Here is a 24440-nt window from a genome sequence, read left to right as displayed (position 1 = left end):
AAAGGCTGTGTGGGAGAGGGAAGGCTGATCTAGTCATTATCATTAGCAGAAGCAGCAATACTATCATCATTATAAAGGCTGTGTGGGAGAGGGAAGGCTGATCTAGTCATTAACATTAGCAGAAGCAGCAATACTATCATCATTATAAAGGCTGTGTGGGAGAGGGAAGGCCACTCTAGTCATTATCATTAGCAGAAGCAGCAATACTATCATCACTATCATCGTTATAAAGGCTGTGTGGGAGAGTGAAGGCTGATCGTATCATATCATTACTATCATCATCATCATCACCACCATGAAGTCTGTGTGTGCCTGTGCAGTGCCTGGCAATGCACTCACCTCAGGGAACTGTTTCTTCATCTTCTGGTGCAGCTCCCGGAAGCGGCTGTAGCGACGGAACACGCTCCATGTCTCTGCTCCTATCTTCACCTGAAAACCAGGAATCACCACACAGTTATGTTGACAGGAATCACCACACAGTTATAATGACTCACTGATGTCTCCGCTCCTATCTCCACCTGGAAACCAGGAATCACCACACAGTTATGTTGAAAGGAATCACCACACAGTTATAATGACTCACTGATGTCTCTGCTCCTATCTTCACCTGAAAACCAGGAATCACCACACAGTTATGTTGACAGGAATCACCACACAGTTATAATGACTTACTGATGTCTCCGCTCCTACCTTCACCTGGAAACCAGGAATCACCACACAGTTATGTTGACAGGAATCACCACACAGTTATAATGACTCTGATGTCTCCGCTTCTACCTTCACCTGGAAACCAGGAATCATGACACATGTATGTCGACTCACTGAGCCCTGCACTTAAGCATTGCTCTGGAATCACCACACAGCTATGTTAACTCACTGATGTCTCCGCTCCTATCTCCACCTGGAAACCAGGAATCACCACACAGTTATGTTGACTCACTGATGTCTCTGCTCATATCTTCACCTGGAAACCAGGAATCACCACACAGTTATAATGACTCACTGATGTCTCTGCTCCTATCTCCACCTGGAAACCAGGAATCACCACACAGTTATAATGACTCACTGATGTCTCCGCTCCTACCTTCACCTGGAAACCAGGAATCACCACACAGTTATGACTCACTGATGTCTCCGCTCCTATCTCCACCTGGAAACCAGGAATCACCACACAGTTATAATGACTCACTGATGTCTCGTTTGTGCGTTTGTGCATGCGTGAGAGTGTAAGTGTACACAAGTGTCAGGAGAGTTCTGTGCATGTGTGTGTGTGTGTGTGTGTTGTGTGTGTGTGTGAGGGGGAGGTGGGGGTGCAGGGATGAGGTGAGGTAGAGGATGAGGTATGTGAGTGTATGCATGCCTACATTGTGGGAGCAACAGGATATTGGAACGTATATATTATATATATATATATCTTTGTATATATGTGTGTGGGGTTGGGGGTGGGAGATATGGGCGTGTGTGTGTGTGCTTGTACAAGTAAGCGTTCATCTGTGTGTGTGAGTGTGTGTGCGTGTGCATGTTTGTGTGTGTGTGTGTGTGTGTGTGTGTGTGTGTGTGTGCTTTGGAAGCTGCGATACATAGACTAGAAATGAGTGTGTGGAGGAGGGGGTAGAGGAGGTGCAGGGAAATTTGTGGTGTGTGTGTGTGTGTGTTGGAGCTCACGTACGTTTATATGTATTTGACTGTGCTTTCATATCTGTGAAACTGCGTTTTTGGGGTATATCTGTTATGCATGTGTGGGTGTATGTGTGAATGTGTGTCTTCATGTTTTATATTTATTTGTTTATTTATCATCATTGTTGTCTTATTTATTTAATTATTTATTTATTATTATTATTATTTTATCATTATTTTCATTACTACTATCTTTTTTTTTTATATCATAATTATTATTTATTTATTCATGTATGTACGCTTATCTCTCTCTCTCTCTCTATATATATATATATATATTTTTTTTTTTTTTTTCTCAAGGCCTGACTAAGCGCGTTGGGTTACGCTGCTGGTCAGGCATCTGCTTGGCAGATGTGGTGTAGCGTATATGGATTTGTCCGAACGCAGTGACGCCTCCTTGAGCTACTGAAACTGAAACTGAAACTGATGTCTCCGCTTCTATCTCCACCTGGAAACCAGGAATCACCACACAGTTATAATGACTCACTGATGTCTCTGCTCCTATCTCCACCTTGAAATCCGGAAGCATGACACATGCATGTCGACTCACTGAGCCCTGCACTTAAGCATTGCTCTGGAATCACCACACAGTTATGTTGACTCACTGATGTCTCTGCTCCTATCTCCACCTGGAAACAAGTAATCACCACACAGTTATAATGACTCACTGATGTCTCCGCTCCTACCTTCACCTGGAAACCAGGAATCACCACACAGTTATGTTGACAGGAATCACCACACAGTTATAATGACTCTGATGTCTCCGCTTCTACCTTCACCTGGAAACCAGGAATCATGACACATGTATGTCGACTCACTGAGCCCTGCACTTAAGCATTGCTCTGGAATCACCACACAGCTATGTTGACTCACTGATGTCTCCGCTCCTATCTTCACCTGGAAACCAGGAATCACCACACAGTTATAATGACTCACTGAGTTCTGCACTTGAGCACTGTTCTGGTGTCAAAATCATCTTCTTTGTTTGTGGACTGCAACTCCCACACTCACTTGTATGTACACGAGTGGCCTTTCAGGTGTATGACCATTTTCACCCCACCATGTAGGCAGCCATACTTGGTTTTCGGGGGTATGCATGCTGGGTATGATCTTGTTTCCATAACCAATCGAACACTGACATGGATTACAGGATCTTTAACGTGTGTATTTGATCATCTGCTTCTGTATACCTACAAAGGGGGTTCAGGCACAAGCAGGTCTTCACATAATATGGGAGATTGGAAAAATCTCCACCCTTTACCCACCAGGCACCGTTACCCAGATTCAAACCGGGGACCCTCAAATTGAAAATCCAACGCTTTAGCCACTCAGCTATTGCGCCCGTCTGGCATCAAAATAAGTGTCATTAACCCCTTGAGCCCTGACAGAGAAAAATGACATAATGCCCGGCTACCGGTTGAGCGGTGCGTAAACACTTGAAGCGTGCAGAATCTCAACCTGGCCCGTCAGGGCAGAAATCAGGGACAAAACGTGCGAGAAAACAACTGTACACAATGCAGCAAGTAATTGATATGCTTGATAATTTATCAAAAGTAGAGTATGACAATGATTACTCTGATAGTGAGGTGGAATTCAAATCGGATGATTTTGCTACAGATAGTGATGTTGAAAATGAACCTGAGCATGCAGAATCAGTTGATCAAAGGAGGCGTGTCAGGTTGAGACTCTGCACGCTTCCTGGTAGAAATCAATCTTTTTTATCCAAAGCACACGCACAAAACACAGTGAGGGGGTGCGGCAATGTTGGTACTGTGTTCACTGGCGTCGGAATATTACGGTTTTTCTGATTGGCTCTTCAATATAAGTCAACCAATAGCAAAACATGACACAAGTGTTTATGCACCACTCAACTGGTGGCCAGGCATTATGCCACCCCTCCCCACCACCGGTAAACCGGTGGTCAGGGCTCAAAGGGTTAAAATGGTTTTCACATTCCTACACATGAGTAAACTGCAAGGAAAGGGAGCTAATTTCTACAGTATTTCTGGATGTGCTGACACGTAACCTGAATGAAAAGCTGTGTATATTCTGCGCTTTTTCTGCGTCAGTATGGAATGGAAGTTTGCTGAGGCTGTACTTTCCACACAGTTGACTTCATCAAGATTTTGCGCCTTATAAATATTATTATTATTAGTAGTAGTATTTTTATGTATTTATCTATTATTTTCTTCTTCTTTTTTTTTTTGTTGTTGTTATTTTATTTTATTCTATTTTTATTTTATTTTATTTATTATTTTATTTCATTCTTTTTTCTTTCTTTTTTTTTTTTTTTTTTCTCAAGGCCTGACTAAGCGTGTTGGGTTACGCTGCTGGTCAGGCGTCTGCTTGGCAGATGTGGTGTAGCGTATATGGATTTGACCGAACGCAGTGACACCTCCTTGAGCTACTGATACTGATACTGATACTGTACTTTCCACAGGTCTGAATGGGTTTAGACTCCTGACTGTGCTGCTCTGTGTCAGTTTCAGTTGAAAGGGGGGTGTCACTGCATGGATGTGGACTGATCCATACACGCCACATCACATCTGCTTTCAGAACCAGCCAAGAGGCAAAGACTTCACGGTTCACGTGTGATTCCTGGTGAAAAAAAACACCAAGTGCTTGGGCCGTGGGATGGTGGGTGGTGATAGTACTTTTTTTAAAATATCAACTCCAAGTCATATTTGTGCTGTTCACATAAATCAATTTCAAAACACAACGCACACATTACCAATAAAATACTCAATTTAACAATCACATATGCCTATTGTCACAATATCACATACATGACTGGTGACTCACCTTGACCTCGTACTCATGGTGGGCATCGCGACCTGACCCGTGGAAGGCGTAGCGAGGAACAGTTATCTCCAACCCCTGGGGAGAAGGTCCGTACATCAGCTGGTACACCTGCACACATGTCCCCAGTCCGCCTCTTCTCACTGCTTTATTATCCATTCAGTACACCGTATTCTAGATGCCCATGAATTCACTCATTTCAGCTCGCATATACATTACGGCCCAGCGCTCAGCTTATATCAGAGACTGACATAACCTGAAAAGTAAAATGCAATCAACGGCTTCTCCACTGCAGTGGGAACTTATTATTAATGGCTTATTTTTTTGTGAAGGACTATGACTCTCAAACTAGGAGAGGCGAGGAACAGGAATGGAGACTGGGAGAGGTGAGGAACAGGAATGGAGACAGGGAGAGGCGAGGAACAGGAATGGAGACTGGGAGAGGTGAGGAACAGGAATGGAGACAGGGAGAGGTGAGGAACAGGAATGGATGAGACAGGGAGAGGTGAGGAACAGGAATGGATGAGACAGGGAGAGGTGAGGAACAGGAATGGAGACAGGGAGAGGTGAGGAACAGGAATGGACTAGACAGGGAGAGGTGAGGAACAGGAATGGACTAGACAGGGAGAGGTGAGGAACAGGAATGGACTAGACAGGGAGAGGTGAGGAACAGGAATGGAGACAGGGAGAGGCGAGGAACAGGAATGCAGACAGGGAGAGGTGAGGAACAGGAATGGATGAGACAGGGAGAGGCGAGGAACAGGAATGGATGAGACAGGGAGAGGTGAGGAACAAGAATGAACAAGACAAGGGAAGACAGCAAGCGAGCAACTCACCAGCTTCTCTCCCTGTGACCTGGAACTTCCTGTCGCCTGCAACAAGACCACACCGACATTAACGTCATGACTAACAGTTACCCACCATCATCAACATTATCAGTGGTACACACCCTGCCAACCGCTCACCAGATGTATGTGAGAGGAATATGTTCATCAACATCAATAATAATGGCAATAATGTACGTTTATATAGCACTCACTCTGTGGCTGTTGAGCCATTAAACAATTCATCTATGCAGAATTTTTTTTTTTTTAATGTCAAGATACAAACTTTAAAAAAACAAAAAACAAGAGAGGCAAGGCCTTCAAGGCTCACTTGTGATAAATTAAGTCCCCTAGCATTAATTACAGAGTAATTTCCCTTTTTTACTATCTGCACCAAAACGTTTGCAAAATAAATAAAACTTCCATGCTCAGCAAAAGAAGTTCCTGTTTGAACAAAAAATGATAATAATGACTCCTCTTGTTGTTGTGTCAGAATAAGAGGTCAAAGTGCCAAGTTTAGAGAATACAAAAAATATAAATATAACAGTAAATACAGTTTGCATATAATTAGGCTTCTTTTTTTAAATTTTTTTGTGCCCATCCCAGAGGTGCAATATTGCTTTAATCAAGATGACTGGAAAGAACTGAATTTTTCCTATTTTTATTCCAAATTTGGTGTCAACTGACAAAGTATTTGCAGAGAAAATGTCAATGTTAAAGTTTACCACGGTCACACAGACACACGGACACACACACACACGCAGACAACCGAACACTGGGTTAAAACATAGACTCACTTTGTTTACACAAGTGAGTCAAAAAACTATTTTGAAAACAGTGTTACATCACTCACGACTGACACATCTCTGCAGTCTCACCCCCAGCCCTACTAACCCTTCCACACAATCGCATCAGAGCACACACATGCACAAAGATGGTGTGGGGAGTGAATGATCTACAACCAGTTAACGATACTGTTTGAATCAGTATGTTTAAAAATTAGACTTGAGAAATATTTCATAGTGGAGCAGAGTCTGACGTTTTGTGGAAGAGATTTCCAAAACATTGAGGAATATCTGGAAGTCAAAACTAATGGGGTTTTTTTGGGTTTTTTGTAAAAATAATTCTTTTCCTTCGCTTCTTTCTTCAGTTGTTCATTTTAAGTATTTTTGCAGCAGGAAGTAACAGATTGTTTTTCTCTGTATTTGGACACAGCAGACAGGCGCAACCGCCGATCGGTTAAAGCGATGTCCCGGGTTTGAATCTCGGTAATGGCGCCTGGTGGGTAAAGGGTGGAGATTTTTCCAATCTCCCAGGTCAACTTAATGTGCAGACCTGCTAGTGAATGAACCCTCTTTGTGTGTATACGGCAAGCAGAAGATCAAATACGCACGTTAAAGATCCTGTAATCCATGTCAGCGATCGGTGGGTTATGGAAACAAGAACATACCCAGCATGCACACCCCCGATAAGCGGAGTATGGCTGCCTACATGGCGGGGTAAAAACGGTCACACACGTAAAAGCCCACTCGTGTACATACGGGTGAACGTGGGAGTTGCAGCCCACGAATGAAGAAGAAGAAGGACATATCAACTTCTTCAGAAAAGCCAAAGTCACTTTCCTGTGGAGTGGTGGCCCAGTAGCAATGTGTCCTCCCCGTAAGTGAGAGAATCTCAGTGCACAGAATCAAATCCCATACTTGACAGAATTTTCTACCCCCTGCACTACTAGACTTTGAGTGGTGGTCTGGATACTAGTCATTCGGATGAGATGATAAAACGAGGTCCTGTACATAACGTGCACTTAGGTCATCCCTGGCAAAATTCTGTAGAAAAAATCCACTTTGAAAGGAAAACGGATACACCTGGAGGAAGAAAAAAGAAAGGAGAAAAAAAAAAAAAGGTTGGTGCTGCACTTTTGTGATGTGATCCCCTGGGAAGAGCAGCCTGAATTTAACACATAGAAATATATTGTGACAATACAATACAATACAATACAATAAACTAAAACATACTAACAATGTAAACGAAACAAACTCCACCCACCTGAGTTTGAATGGAAGAACTGCACACAGTAGCACTATCACTGCAACAATGAACAGAGGATTAACAGTTTACAAAAAGAAATGGCTTATAAGTATCATGTCTAATAATATGATACTGTATTGCATTGTGTCTTGATAAAAAAAAACATCACATCATGCAATGCAACATTGTAATGTACAGCGTCATGATAAAATATGTCGCACAATGTTGTACATGTACTGCATTCTGGTGATAAAATATCATATCAAAAATACTTTACTGTACTGTATTATGTCACACTGAATTTATACAGTGGTTTAGAAAAAAAAAGTAATTATTTCACTGCTCCATTTACTGTTATGTAAAAATGTTGTGACATGGATACAATAAGAAACACACACACACACACACAAACACACACACACAGAGGCCGGTTTACTTAACTGTTCACACTACTATTGTTGAGACAGCTTTGCATCAAACTCATACTTCAAATCTTTTATTCACACACACACACACACACTCTCTCTCTCTCTCTTTCACCTGTTCACTTATCTGTACATACTTTGATTAAAAGAAATGTATCAGATTTATACTTCAAATTATTGATGCGCGTGTGTGCGCACACACACACACACACACACTCTCTCTCTCTCTCTCTCTGCTCACTTATCTGTACACAATATGATTGTAGTAACAGCAGTGCATCAAACTCACTTCAAATTATTGACACACACACACACACACACACAGAGACACAGACACACAGAGACACACACACACAGACACACACACAGATACACACACACACACGCACAGACACACACACTACACACACACACAGACACACACACACACACAGACACACACACACAGACACACACACAAACGCACAGACACACACACACATACACACACTACACACACACACAGACACACACACACAGACACACACACACATACACACAGACACACACACACAGGCACACACACACACAGACACACACACACACACAGACACACACACTACACACACACACAGACACACACACACAGACCTGTTCAGAGTGGAGGTGAGAAGATCCAGCTGGTCCTGATGATGTTTCTTCAGCCTCTGAATCTTCCAGTCTGTCTCCGCTTGCTGCTGTCTCTTCTCCCACTGACGCTGTCTCTGTCTCTCCGCCTCGTCCTCACAGAGCCGGCGTCTCACCTCCTGCTCCACCAGCGCCGTGATGCTGTCAGAGTCAGAGTTCACATGCGGAGCGTTCAGCAACAAGCTGCAAGAGTGTGGCCAGTGCATCGTCATCAGCATCATTATTTATGGCCACTGAATTGTCATAACCATCATCATCATCATCATCATCAACATCATTATTTATGGCCAGTGAATTGTCATAACCATCATCATCATCATCATCATCAACATCATTATTTATGGCCAGTGAACTGTCATAACCATCATCATCAACATCATTATTTATGGCCAGTGAATTGTCATAACCATCATCATCATCATCAACATCATTATTTATGGCCAGTGAATTGTCATAACCATCATCATCATCATCATCAACATCATTATTTATGGCCAGTGAACTGTCATAATCATCATTATTTATGGCCAGTGAATTGTCATCATTATTTATGGCCAGTGAATTGTTATAATCATCATTATTTATGGCCAGTGAATTGTCATAATCATCATCATCATCATCATCATCGTCGTCGTCGTCGTCATCGTCTTCATCATCATTCATCACCATTCTCATTCATCATCAATATATATATATATATATGTATGTATGTATGTATATATATATATATATATATATACATGTTTTAAAAACTGTCCCAAATTTCATGGCATTTCAGGCCCTGCTCTCATGGTGAGTTCAGTTTTGATCCGCCTTCACTTCCGTACTTGGGGTGAGTCGCGTCAAGGTCTTTGGTGTTGGAAGATTCATGGGGGACTCTAATTGGATGGATATGGTGACGGCCTCCACTCAGGTGGGGACACTCACTCAGTGTGGCTCCATGACAAAACGATTATTGTTGTTAGTATCGGGCTTAACAGGTGGTGTTCTCAGTACGTTGAATCAGAACAGGCACCACTGAACACCACCGAAGTGACTCATCAGCAGTGCAGGGTCTCCAGTGGCGTGTGGTCTCCTGGCAACCTACCATTGTTGTGGACTGCCGACACTGGGACTGTGACAGATGAACCCAGGTGTGGCTGGGACTCGGAGTGATGGCCTGGAGGTAACGCGTCCGCCTAGGAAGCGAGAGAATCTGAGCGCGCTGGTTCGAATCACGGCTCAGCCGCCGATATTTTCTCCCCCTCCACTAGACCTTGAGTGGTGGTCTGTACGCTAGTCATTCGGATGAGATGATAAACTGAGGTCCCGTGTGCAGCATGCACTTAGCGCAAGTAAAAGAACCCACGGCAACAAAAGGGTTGTTCCTGGGGAAAATTCTGTAGAAATATCCACGTCAATAGGAAAAACAAATAAAACTGCACGCAGGAAAAATACAAAAAAAAAAAAGGGGTGTCGCTGTAGTATAGCGACACTCTCTCCCTGGGGAGAGCAGCCCAAATTTCACACAGAGAAATCTGTTGTGATAAAAAGAAATACAAAATACAAAAAAAAAAAAAAAAAGCAGCATGGGAGTAATGCGGTGCTGACAATAGGGCAGCAAAATGAAAGAAAAAAACAGTGGCCAATGGTGTGAAGTGATGGCCTTGTGTTAACACATCCACCCAGAAAGCAAGAGAATCTGAGCATGCGGAATCAAATCCGACACATGCCAGAATTTTCTCCCCCTCCACAATACCTTTAGTGGTGGTCTGGACGCTAGTCATTTGGATGAGACACATATATATATGCAAAAAAAACAGCTATGAATATGATATGCTGACTTCAAATTTTATTTTCTATTTAAATTTTCATGCCTTTTCAGTAAGAGTGAAAGAAAAGAATAATGTGTCTTTTGACAAACTTCATTTCACAATGATTTTTAAATACATTTACAAGCACACGCACACACACAGATAGCCTGCCCACAAAGTACACACACACACCTCACACACATACCGGTACACACCACACATGAACATACACAACACACACACTCACCCACCCATTCACATACACACTCACCCACCTACCCACCCACCCACCACCCCCTCCCTCCACGCCCACACTGACCATTTCTGTCTCTCCAGTTCCGTGGCATAGGTGTGGCATGGACGCTGGTCTTCCTGTGGTTTCTGGCACTGCTGTGCCTTCGTCAGGTCCTGTTCCAGAGCTCTGATCTTCTCTTGCAGCTCTTGACACCTCTGACATCACACCACGTCCATGTGTCATCATCAGTACACTGACATCACAACATGTCCATATGTCATCATCAGTACACTGACATCACAACATGTCCATGTATTATTGTCAGTATATTGATATCACAACACGTCCATGTGTCATCATCAGTACATTGACATCACACCATGCCGATATGTCATCATCAGTACAATGACATCACACCATGCCGATATGTCATCAGTACAATGACATCACAACATGTCCATATGTCATCATCAGTACAATGACATCACACCACGTCCATGTGTCATCGTCAGTACACTGACATCACAACACGTCCATATGTCATTGTCACTGCAGTGACATCACACCACGTCCATGTGTCATCATCAGTACACTGACATCACACCACGTCCATATGTCATCATCAGTACACTGACATCACAACATGTTCATGTGTCATCGTCAGTACAGTGACATCACAACACGTCCATATGTCATTGTCACTACAGTGACATCACACCACGTCCATGTGTCATCGTCAGTACACTGACATCACACCACGTCCATATGTCATCATCAGTACACTGACATCACAACATGTTCATGTGTCATCGTCAGTACACTGACATCACACCACGTCCATATGTCATCATCAGTACATTGACATCACACCACATCCATGTGTCATCGTCAGTACATTGACATCGCACCACATCCATGTGTCATCGTCAGTACATTGACATCACACCATGTTCATGTGTCATCATCAGTACACTGACATCACAACATGTTCATGTGTCATCATCAGTACAGTGACATCACACCACATCATGTGTCATCGTCAGTACAGTGACATCACACCACATCATGTGTCATCGTCAGTACAGTGATATAACACCACATCATGTGTCATCGACAGTACAGTGACATCACCCCACATCATGTGTCATCATCAGTACAGTGATATCACCCCACATCATGTGTCATCGTCAGTACAGTGACATCACCCCACATCATGTGTCATCATCAGTACAGTGATATCACCCCACATCATGTGCTGTCGTCAGTACAGTGATATCACACCACATCATGTGTCATCGTCAGTACAGTGATATCACACCACATCATGTGTCATCGACAGTGTAGTGATATCACACCACATCATGTGTCATCGTCAGTACAGTGATATCACCCCACATCATGTGCCGTCGTCAGTACAGTGATATCACACCACATCATGTGTCATCGTCAGTACAGTGATATCACACCACATCATGTGTCATCGTCAGTACAGTGATATCACACCACATCATGTGTCATCATCAGTACAGTGATATCACACCACATCATGTGTCATCATCAGTACAGTGACAAAAAAACAAAAACAAAAAAACAAAACAAAAAACACCCTCCAACAAAAAAAAACCGAGCGCTCCATCTCAGCAAAGGATGCCAACAGACCTGGGCTTTCTCGTGCAGCTCTCGCTCTTTCCTCTCCACATATCCTGCAGAGGAGAAGGCAGAGTCGTCGCTGACAGTCAAGGGCATGGCATCGCCGGGCTCAGAGGCCACCCTGACCCTGAGGAGCTGCTGCAGCCCCAGCAGTCTGGAAACAGACATCATGACAGCGCCTGAACCCTTCCTCCCCGACAGGCACACCTCCTGCCAGGGGTTCTGCCTGCAAGATCACAGAGGGCGCCATGCCACAACACTGTCAGCATCCGTAGGTTTCATCGTCACCGGCACCGTTGTTGTCACTACACTGCTACGGAGCATGCAGTCCACAGCCAGTGCTGATCCAGAGATGGATATGATCACGTCACACGCATGCACTGACTGGCTGACAGCTCCATGCACGTCACGCTGGCATGTGATGGATAACCATGCACGACACACACTGGGTAACCATGCACTACACACACTGGGTAACCATGCATGACACACACTGGGTAACCATGCACGACACACACTGGGTAACCATGCACTACACACACTGGGTAACCATGCATGACACACACTGGGTAACCATGCACTACACACACTGGGTAACCATGCACTACACACACTGGGTAACCATGCATGACACACACTGGGTAACCATGCATGACACACACTGGGTAACCATGCATGACACACACTGGGTAACCATGCACGACACACACTGGGTAATCATGCATGACGCACACTGGGTAACCATGCATGACACACAATGGGTAACCATGCATGACACACACTGGGTAACCATGCATGACACACACTGGGTAACCAACCATGCACTACACACACTGGGTAACCATGCAATGACACACACTGGGTAACCATGCTGACACACACTGGGTAACCTTGCATGTCATGACACACACTGGGTAACCATGCACTACACACACTGGGTAATCATGCATGACGCACACTGGGGTAACCATGCATGACACACAAGGGGTAACCATGCATGACACACACTGGGTAACCATGCATGACACACACTGGGTAACCACTGGTAACCATGCATGACACACACTGGGTAACCATGCATGACACACACTGGGTAACCATGCATGACACACACTGGGTAACCATGCACGACACACACTGGGTAACCATGCATGACACACACTGGGTAACCATGGTAACCATGCATGACACACACTGGGTAACCATGCATGACACACACTGGGTAACCATGCATGACACACACTGGGTAACCATGCACGACACACACTGGGTAACCATGCACTACACACACTGGGTAACCATGCACGACACACAATGGGTAACCATGCACTACACACACGGGGTAACCTTGCATGACGCACACTGGGTAACCATGCATGACACACACTGGGTAACCATGCATGACGCACACTGGGTAACCATGCATAACGCACACTGGGTAACCATGCACTACACACACTGGGTAACCATGCACGACACACACTGGGTAACCATGAAAGACACACACTGGGTAACCATGCATGACACACACTGGGTAACCATGCAAGACACACACTGGGTAACCATGCACTACACACACTGGGTAACCATGCACGACACACACTGGGTAACCATGCACTACACACACTGGGTAACCATGCAAGCAATACAACAGATAATTATGCAAGTGATACCATGGATAACTATGCAAGACACAAAACAGACATCTATTCAAGAAACACAATTGATAACCATGCGTGCGAGCGGTACAATAGACAACTATGCAAAAAGTACAAGACATGACCATGCAAGCCACAGAATGTATAACCATGGAATCTACACACTTGTCGCAAAAGTTACTTGCAATAGTGGAAAGAACACATTTAATTTCACATCATCCGATCACTTAAAACACTTGCAATAAGGTGAATGACAGAAATAACGTGTCACAATCACATCACCCAACCCGTGTGGTGTGTATGTGTGATGGAGGAAGTGTGCTTTTTGTTCATGTTCTTAGTTTTACAGCTGTGTGCCTTCACAGACCACAAGATCACCTGTGTGTTTTCCTATGTGAGCCTGCCAAACTTACTGATGTGTAAAACAGAAACAGTTAAACCCTTTTTTCAGATCTGTTCCACCTCTAAGTCAGGTCCAAAACAAATATGTCTGCTAGTTCCAGCTTTGGCTTCCATTTTTAAGGCCATTTCTACTCTCTTCTCTTCCTTATTGTTACCATTTTCAGTTCAAAACCTGGTGGTTTAAGGGTGGATCTCCCAGGTCAATATACATGTGGACCCGCTAGCGCCTGAACCCCCTTTGTGTGTGTATGCTTACAGAAGATCTCTTCTTCTTCGTTTGTGGGCTGCAATTCCAACGTTAAGTCCTATATACACGAGTGGGCTTTTACATGTATGACCGTTTTTACCCCACCATGTAGGCAGCCATACATAGAACATCAAATACGTTCATTAAAAATCAAGGAACTCATGTCAGCGTCAGTGTCACTCACCTTTCTCTCTCCCTGCGTATCTTGTCCACCTGGTTGTCGGCTGACTCCTGCAGCTCCCGGAGGCGGCACTCTATCTGCTGCTGCCCCTGGGCTGTCTCCTGCGCCACACCTACCTGCTCCTGCACCTTCCGTGCCTGCACTTCCTGCAGCTCTCGCTGCTCCTCCTGCAGCTCCTGCACGCGCAGCGCCACCTGGGAGTCCAGGGCCCGCATGGCCTCGCTCAACCCCTCGCACTTCTCCCACTGAGCGCGCATCTCAGCCTCCTTGGCCTCCGCCTGTTGCCTCAGGTCGGCCATGCGGCGCTCGTGGGAGTGGAGCAGGATGCTGTGCCTCCTCCCCAGCTGCCGCAGCTCTCTCTCTTTCTGACCTAGCCACGCCTCCCTCTCTCTCTGCCGTGCTCTCTTTCCTCCTTGTTGTGGGGCGTGCGTGTTGCTGCCGCCGCTGTTGTTGTTGTTGACCCTGTCGTCTTGCTCCTGGCCCTGCTGCGTGTGGGACGGGCTTCCATGCAGGTGGGAGAGAACGGCATTCCACTGGTTGTTACGCTCCTGGTCGCCGCACCTCACCTGGTTGTTCCTCACCTGATTCTCCTCTTGCCGGAGGCAGTGCAGGGACTGTGTTGGCTGGGTGTGCACCGTCGTCAGTGGTCCCCCTTCGCTCAGCAGCTGCTGTTGCTTCTCTTCTTCCATCAGCTTGCGGAGGGCGGCCACCTCCCCCTCCACTACCGCCGCCTTCTCCTTTTCCTGACAGACAGGTGACAACACACCACTGCAGCCATTCGCTCAACACGTCTGTATTAACCCATTTGTTTATCACGTCGATACCTGTACTGCACCAATCCTCAGTCAGAGACTAAGCTTTAAGTGCATCAGTATTTACCTTTTTTGTTTAATATCACTGACATTTTATACAATGCCCATCCTCGGTAAGAGACCAAGTTCTAAGTCTGTTACTGCCTTCTGACGCAGCGCTGACTGATGACAGCCGGTCTTCAGTGCTCAACATTCATTCATTGTGTCAGTCAGTAAAGCTTCAGTCAGCCACACATGTACATTACAATGGATTTTACAAAGATATTTTGCAAAACTCACACACACGCACACTCACGCAAGTGCCCAAACAAACACTCACACACTCACGCACAAATACCCAAATAAACATTCACACACACTAAAGTACCAAAACACTTATACACAAGTACCCAAACAAACACTCACACACAAGTACCCAAACACACACACTCACACACACACAAGTACCCAAACAAAAACAAACACACTCACACACAAGTACCCAAACAAACACACATACAGTCACATACAAGTACCCAAACAAATACACACACACTCACACACAAATAAACACACACACACTCACACACAATTAAACACACACACACTCACACATGATTACCCAAACAAACACAAATACCCACAAGTACCCAAACAAACACACACACAAGTAACCAAATTAACACTCACACACAAGTACCCAAATTAACACTCACACACAAGTACCCAAATTAACACTTACACACAAGTACCCAAACAGACACTCACACAAAAGAAGCCAAACAAACACACACACACACACACACACACACACACACACACAAGTACCCAAACAAACACACACACTCACACACAAGCACCCGAAACAGACACACACACACTCTCACACACAAGTACCCAAACACTCACACAAATGTACCAAAACAGACACACAAAAGAAGCAAAACAAACACCCACACCCACACCCTGATACCCAAATAAAGATACACACGCACAAGTACCCAAACACACACACACACACACACACAAGCACATCAAACTTCTTCCATCAGACACAACATATCAACACACCCTCTGCAGTTCTTCCTTCAGGGCCTTGCAGCGCAGTTCGCTGTCGGCCTTCAGGCCAGTTATCTCCACCTGCCGGGCCGTCACCAGCTGCTCCAGCTGGGTCAGCGCCATCTGGAGGCTGGATTCCGACACTGACAAGTTCATCCCCAGTTCTTGCATCGCCTGAGGAAACACAGAAACCCAAACAGCCATCAGCATGGAGCAAGCTGTTGTCACTGTTCACCCAACAGGCTTGATGTGCGTTCACCACTTTTTTTTTCTCCTTTTTTTTTTTATTGTCTTAATTGATGTTTTCATTCATTCTTTCTTTTCTTTTTTTTTTTAATTGTGAATCCATTCACAATATAAAAAAAAAGAAAGAAAAGAGTTAAAACATCAATCAAGACAATAAAAAAAAAGTGAATGTGAATGGTATCAACTTCTTCATCACGGCCTGAACGACACTGTGGTAATATGAATGATTGTGCTTTTATGATTCTTTTACATGGGTTTTTTAAAAATGTTTCTTTTTCTTATTTGCAAACTCTGTTCATTATAAATACAGGATTTGTAGAGTGCTCAGAGCTTGCCTCTTCATGTAATGCAGTGCAATATGAAAATACATTATCATCATTATTATCATTCTTTCCACAAATCCACCGTCCCTCAAGAAGGATCTGTCGTCAGAAATGCTGACACTTACCAAAGTGAATCCTATTTCACAACCCATATTTTGTGTGTGTTTTTTTTTAAACCAGACTTTCTCCATTTATCAGTTTATCATTTATCAGACTCAGTGGACATCTTTTATTTTATCTCTGCACTGTTTACTCATCAGAAATATTTCTGTCTAAAAAATTTTTAAACTTTTAAAAAATCAACAACAACAACATCAACAACACACACACACACACAAATAAAACTTATGTTTTAGTACCTGATAAACTTGTGTATTCCATTCAGTTAGGTTGCTGTATATTTGTATACATGTGTGTGTGCACACAAACGCATGTATATTAATGTGTTCTGGTGCATGCATGGGTGTGTGCTTACAGCAGACAATCACAGGAAGAAGACAATGTGAGTCACGCATGTGTGTGTGTGTGTGTGTCCAGGTGTGTGTGTGTGTCCAGGTGTGTGTGTGTGCGTGTGCTCAGGTGTGTGTGTGTTTTAACGTGTCCATTTATAGCAGATAATCACTGAAAGAAGACAATGTGTGTCACACATAGATGTGTGTAGAGGTGTGTGTGTGTGTGTGTGTGTGTGTGTGTGTGTGTGTGTGTGTGTGTGTGTGTTTAGCATGAACATATGCTTACAGAAATCTCCAGAAGACAAAGTGTGCCACACATGTGTGTGTGTGTTGTGTGTGTGCACAGCTGTGCAAGTGTTTTGGTGTAAGTGTGTGCTTACAGTTAACTACACAAAAACCCCACATTGCTACATATCACCTGTACAAGCAGAAAGTTGTGTTTTTTTGGTGTGTGTTTTTTTTTTTTAACCAGTTTTCCAAGTTAGCAATTCACAGTTAACTATAAAACAAAACCAGATCCCCAGGGACTTTTTTCAACAAATCTTCCAGGTCAGCAACTGGCAGTTAACTACAAAACAAACCCAGACTGCTACACATCAACACCAGCTGAAGGATTTTTTTTTTTTTTTTTTTTTTTTTACCAGTCTCCCTGGCAAACAACTGGCAGTTAACTACAAAACAAACCCAGATCGCAATATGTCACCTGCACATGCTGAGGAATTTTTTTTTTTTTTTTTTTTTAACCAGTCTCCCAGGTCAACAACTGGCAGTTAACTACAAAACAAACTCAGAGCACTACACGTCACCTGCACAAGTTGAAGGAATTTTTTTTTTTTTTACCAGTCTCCCAGGTCAACAACTCAGTTAACTACAGAACAAACCCAGATTGCTACACATCACCTGCACATGCTGAGGAATTTTTTTTTTTTACCAGTCTCCCAGGTCAACAACTGGCAGTTAACTACAAAACAAGCCCAGATTGCTACACATCACCTGCACATGCTGAGGAATTTTTTTTTTTTTTTTTTTTTTTTTTTTTACCAGTCTCCCAGGTCAACAACTCAGTTAACTACAGAACAAACCCAGATTGCTACACATCACCTGCACATGCTGAGGAATTTTTTTTTTTTACCAGTCTCCCAGGTCAACAACTGGCAGTTAACTACAAAACAAGCCCAGATTGCTACACATCACCTGCACATGCTGAGGATTTTTTTTTTTTTTTTTTTTTTTTTTTTTTTACCAGTCTCCCAGGTCAACAACTGGCAGTTAACTACAAAACAAACTCAGAGCACTACACGTCACCTGCACAAGTTGAAGGATTTTTTTTTTTTTTTTACCAGTCTCCCAGGTCAACAACTCAGTTAACTACAGAACAAACCCAGATTGCTACATGTCACCTGCACAAGCTGGGGTGTTTTTTTTTTGTTTTTTTTTGTTTTGTTTTTTTGCTCATACTTTTTACTTTGAAACAAACTTCACAGGTCAGTAGTCACACAGTCAGCTACAAAAAAAACCCAGACTGCTACACATCACCTGCACCAGCTGTTCGCGGGTGGCCTGGGTCTCCAACAGGTGTGCATGTTCCTTCTCCTCCAACCTCTGCATGGCTCTCTCCACCTGCCTGTATGGTGACACCTGGACACACACACACACACACACACATATATATATATATATATATATATATATATATATATATATATGTGCACAGATACACACATACATCCACAGAGACATACACACATACACTGGCCCATGCAAACACACTCACATACATACACAAGCACACACATACATAAACACATATACATGCATACACACACACATACAAATCCAAGACACACAGACACATGCATACACACATGTACACAGACACATGTATGTACATACACACACACATTCACACACACATACTTGCACACATGTACAGACACATGCATACAGGAAAACATGCACATACACAAAGACACACACACGCACATGCAGACACGCCACACACATACACACATATACATTCATACACAGACACACACACACAACCTAGGCACCCTAAATAATGCCTAAACGTGGGTACCCCAAATAACACCTGAACCATGGTACACTGTATAATGCCTGAACCTGGGTACCTCAAGTAACACCTGAACCTTGGTACACTATATAATGCCTGAACCTGGGTACCCCAAATAACACCTGAACCTGGGTACACTGTATAATGCCTGAACCTGGGTACCCCAAATAACACCTGAACCTGGGTACACTATGTAACGCCTGAACCTGGGTACCTTGAATAACGCCTGAACCTCGGTACACTATATAACGTCTGAACCTGGATACCTTGAATAATGCCTGAACCTGGGTACACTATATGACGCCTGAACCTGGGTATCCTGAATAACGCCTGAACCTGGGTACACTGTATGACCCCTGAACCTGGGTACCCCAAATAACACCTGAACCTTGGTACACTATATAACGCCTGAACCTGGGTACCCCAAATTACACCTGAACCTTGGTACACTACATAATGCCTGAACCTGGGTACCTTGAATAACGCCTGAACCTCGGTACACTATATAACATCTGAACCTGGGTACCTTGAATAACGCCTGAACCTGGGTACACTATATAACATCTGAACCTGGGTACCTTGAATAACGCCTGAACCTGGGTACACTATATAAGGCCTGAACCTGGGTACACTATATGACGCCTGAACCTGGGTACCCTGAATAACGCCTGAACCTGGGTACACTATATGACACCTAAACCTGGGTACCCCAAATAACACCAAAACCTGGGTACACTATATAATGCCTGAACCTGGGTACCCTAATAACGCCTCAACCTGGGTACACTATATGATGCCTGAACCTGGGTACCCCAAATAACACCTGAACTTGGGTACACTATATAATGCCTGAACCTGGGTACCCTGACTAATGCCTGAACCTGGTTACCCTGAATAACGCCTGAACCTGGATACCCTGAATAACACCTGAACCTGGGTACTCTATATAATGCCTGAACCTGGATACCTTGAATAACGCCTGAACCTGGGTACCTTGAATAATGCCTGAACCTGGGTGCACTATATAACGCCTGAACCTGGGTACCCTGAATAACGCCTGAACCTGGGTACCTTGAACAACACCTGAACCTGGGTACACTATATAACGCCTGAACCTGGGTACCCTGAATAACGCCTCAACCTGGGTACCCTGAATAACGCCTGAACCTGGGTACACTATATAACGCCTGAACCTGGGTACACTATATAGCGCCTGAACCTAGGTACCCTGAATAGCGCCTGAACCTGGGTACACTAGGTAACGCCTGAACCTGGGTACACTATATAACAAACCTGGGTACACTATATAACGCCTGAACCTGGGTACCCTAACCACTGAACCTGGGTACACTGAATAACGCCTGAACCTGGGTACCCTGAATAACGCCTGAACCTGGGTACACTATATAACGCCTGAACCTGGGTACCCCAAATAACGCCTGAACCTGGGTACCCTAAATAACACCTGAACCTGGGTACCCTGAATAACACCTGAACCTGGGTACACTATATAACTCCTGAACCTGGATACACTATATAACGCCTCAACCTGGGTACACTATATAACGCCTGAACCTGGGTACCCTGACTAACACCTGAACCTGGGTACCTTGAATAACGCCCTGAATAACGCCTGAACCTGGATACCTTGAATAACGCCTGAACCTGGGTACCTTGAATAATGCCTGAACCTGGGTGCACTATATAACGCCTGAACCTGGGTACAGTATAGAACACCTGAACCTGGGTATACTATATAACGCCTGAACCTGGGTACCCTGAATAATACCTGAACCTGAGTACCTTGAATAATGCCTGAACCTGGGTACCTTGAATAATGCCTGAACGTTAGTGACTGACCGACTGAGTGATGACCTGCAAGCAGTCCTGCAGGGCAGCCAGTTGTTTTTCCTTGCTGCTCAGTTTTTCCTCCAGGAGGCGCTGCTGTTCCTGCCACTCCGCCTCCTGTTCCCTGAAGGTGGTCTGTGCTTCCATCGACACATCCCTGTAATCACATGTCATGCATTGTACTGTATTGTATTGTATTGTATTGTATTCTATTGTATTGCACAATCTTTTGTCACAACAGATTTCTCTGTGTAGAATTCTACACAGGGAGAGAGACAGCATGTTACCACATTGCAGCAACTTTTTTTTTTCCTGCCTGCAAGGGCATTTGCTTTCCTCAAAACGGATTTTTCTGCAGAATTTTGCTACTTTTTGGAACTGGTGTAGACGGGCGCAATAACCGAGTGGTTAAAGCGTTGGACTGTCAATCTGAGGGTCCCGGGTTCGAATCACGGTGACGGCGCCTGGTGGGTAAAGGGTGATTTTTATGATCTCCCAGGTCAACATATGTGCAGACCTGCTAGTGCCTGAACACCCTTTGTGTGTATATGCAAGAAGAAGATCAAATACGCACGTTAAAGATCCTGTAATCCATGTCAGCGTTCGGTGGGTTATGGAAACAAGAACATACCCAGCATGCACACCCCCAAAAACGGAGTATGGCTGCCTACATGGCGGGGTAAAAACGGTCATACACGTAAAAGCCCACTCGTGTGCATACGAGTGAACGCAGAAGAAGAAGAAGAAGAAGGAACTGGAGTAAATACTGGTGAGTTTAATACTCCAACCTGTGCACTCAGACTCTCTTGCTTCCCAGGTGGACACTTGACCAGAGGGCTAACACTCCATGTGGAACACATGTTCAAAGTTCACCCCAACCGGTTACACAAGAGTTATACTCCCCTATATGTGGAAGGCGCATATGCTGATTTGTTTTGTTGTTGCCTGGACACCATCCGACACTGGCTGTCTCTCTGTGACGACCAAACGAGCAGCCAAAAGGGGAAGCAAAAAACTTCACAGATTGTATAAAACTATACTGTCCATTGTCACACAGGGAAATGAACAGAAATGAGCAATACACTTAAAAGAGACTTTATAAGTGCTATCGTTCAACTTAAAAGCCTCATCAGTGGACTCTAATTCATTAGGCAGAAAATACTGCCTGAATATGAAGTGCATTTGTTTTAGCGAGGTTACAGTTAGTCAAGCATATGATGATATGTGTTGGTGAAGGTTCAACTGCATGAAAGTGTGTCATCAAAAGTCACTGGGAAAGTCCATGTTTTTTTTTAACTTTTCACATTAATTGTCAGTTGTTTTTCTTGTTCAAACACCACACACACACACACACACAAACACACACACGTGCGTGTGTGTGTGTGTGCACATACACACATTCGTACATGCAAAGTTTAGCTCAGTTCAGTCACTCAAGGAGCTGTCACTGCGTTCGGACAAATCCATATATGCTGCACCACATCTGCTAAGCAGATGCCTGACCAGCAGCGTAACCCAAAACACTTTGAGAAAAAACACGAAGGATATAGAAACAAATGAACAGACAAGTCATCAAATTAATGAACAAATAAATGAGAATAACTAAGTCAATAAATCTAAAAATAAAATGAAATGAAATAAAAGATAAGTAAGGAAATAGATAAAGATATAAAATGAAATGTTAAACACACACACACACACACACACACATTCTCCAGTGAGCAAAAGGACTCACTGAGTGTTGACACTGGTGTTGCACACAACAGGCCCACTTCGGTTCATGCTGATCTCACACATCGCCACACACGCATTGCCGCCATGGACAGGAAAAAGGCAAGGGGTTAAAACACACACACACACACACACACACACACAGATACACACACACACACACACAGGCACGCACACACACACACACACACACACATACACACACACACACACACAAATAATAACAAATTTACACAGTACAACCATGGATACTGGGCTATCAGACCGATACAGAGTAAACGAAAATTAGAAAAATTAGAAAATTAATGTCTGTAAGCATTACATAATCAAGCCAATGTAAATCCAAAATCAGTCATTAAAAAAAGAACAACCCAAGATACGCTTAGACAGCTTCTAGCTCTGCATTTCGTTTTCAGGTCAAAACAGGAATTCCATTCAATGTCCCATCACACAAACTGGTTATTGTATACGTCAAGTCTTAATTTTCACATTTAACCGTAATCACTCACGTTAAAATACAAAACAGATCATTAGGCAAATGAGACACCATGTTATGCACACGATCTAACCGATGCATTAATCAGGTTGATCAGGTTCAACACTTCTGATTGAAACTTACCCACCCCCCTAATAGTGGTGGAGTGATGGCCTAGAGGTAACGCGTCCACTTAGGAAGCGAGACAATCTGAGCGCACTGGCTTGAATCATGGCTCAGCCGCCGATATTTTCTCCCCCTCCACTAGACCTTGAGTGGTGGTCTGGACGCTAGTCATTTGGATGAGACGATAAAGCAAGGTCCTGTGTGCAGCATGCACTTAGCACACGCAAAAGAACCCACAGCAACAAAAATGTTGTTCCTGGCAAAATTCTGTATAAAAATCCACTTCAATAGGAAAAACAAATAAAACTGCACGCAGGAAAAAAAAAAGGTGGCACTGAAGTGTAGCGACGCACTCTCCCTGGGGAGAGCAGCCTGAATTTCTCACAGAGAAATCTGTTGTGATAAAAAGAAATACAAATACAAATACAAATATTGTCCCCTTCCCTCCCCATGCTCCCACCTATTCATCATTGTCAAATCTAACTCCCACTTCCCCATTCCACCCTACACCCCCCTCCCTCTACTGTGCAAAAGACAGCAGATTTATACACCAAAAACTCATTTTTCATTTAACTCTCTTGATGAATTCTTAAACCTAACACTGTGCAGTCAGGTACAAATCACAGAATGTAATAATAACAACAGCCATGACAACAACAAGAGAAACATTAATGATGATAATAATAACAAAAATAATTTAATCTACATAGCACCTTTCCATGTAAAACGTGCT

At 43.9% G+C, this 24440-nt stretch overlaps 1 protein-coding gene across 3 annotated transcripts in view; it reads right to left on the bottom strand.

Annotated features, from left to right (window-relative positions):
• The window catches only part of LOC143280942 (kinesin-like protein KIF16B), a 79521-nt gene that overhangs the window by 5542 nt on the left and 49539 nt on the right, over positions 1 to 24440 (bottom strand). For 2 of the 3 annotated variants that reach the window (XM_076585755.1, XM_076585756.1), the window contains 12 exons: positions 23111 to 23158; positions 21388 to 21532; positions 18993 to 19094; positions 16448 to 16609; positions 14589 to 15328; positions 12107 to 12323; positions 10532 to 10662; positions 8384 to 8602; positions 7347 to 7386; positions 5313 to 5348; positions 4480 to 4587; positions 340 to 429 (listed from right to left, as the gene is read on the bottom strand). In XM_076585755.1, the coding sequence (XP_076441870.1) occupies positions 340 to 429; positions 4480 to 4587; positions 5313 to 5348; positions 7347 to 7386; positions 8384 to 8602; positions 10532 to 10662; positions 12107 to 12323; positions 14589 to 15328; positions 16448 to 16609; positions 18993 to 19094; positions 21388 to 21532; positions 23111 to 23158 (2038 nt within the window). The remainder of the gene's footprint in view (positions 1 to 339; positions 430 to 4479; positions 4588 to 5312; positions 5349 to 7346; positions 7387 to 8383; positions 8603 to 10531; positions 10663 to 12106; positions 12324 to 14588; positions 15329 to 16447; positions 16610 to 18992; positions 19095 to 21387; positions 21533 to 23110; positions 23159 to 24440) is intronic. The other variant, XM_076585757.1, reaches the window with a different exon arrangement.

The sequence above is a fragment of the Babylonia areolata genome, chromosome 4, assembly GCF_041734735.1.
Source record: "Babylonia areolata isolate BAREFJ2019XMU chromosome 4, ASM4173473v1, whole genome shotgun sequence".
Taxonomy (NCBI): domain Eukaryota; kingdom Metazoa; phylum Mollusca; class Gastropoda; order Neogastropoda; family Buccinidae; genus Babylonia; species Babylonia areolata.
This window is presented reverse-complemented; position numbering and strand designations above follow the sequence as displayed.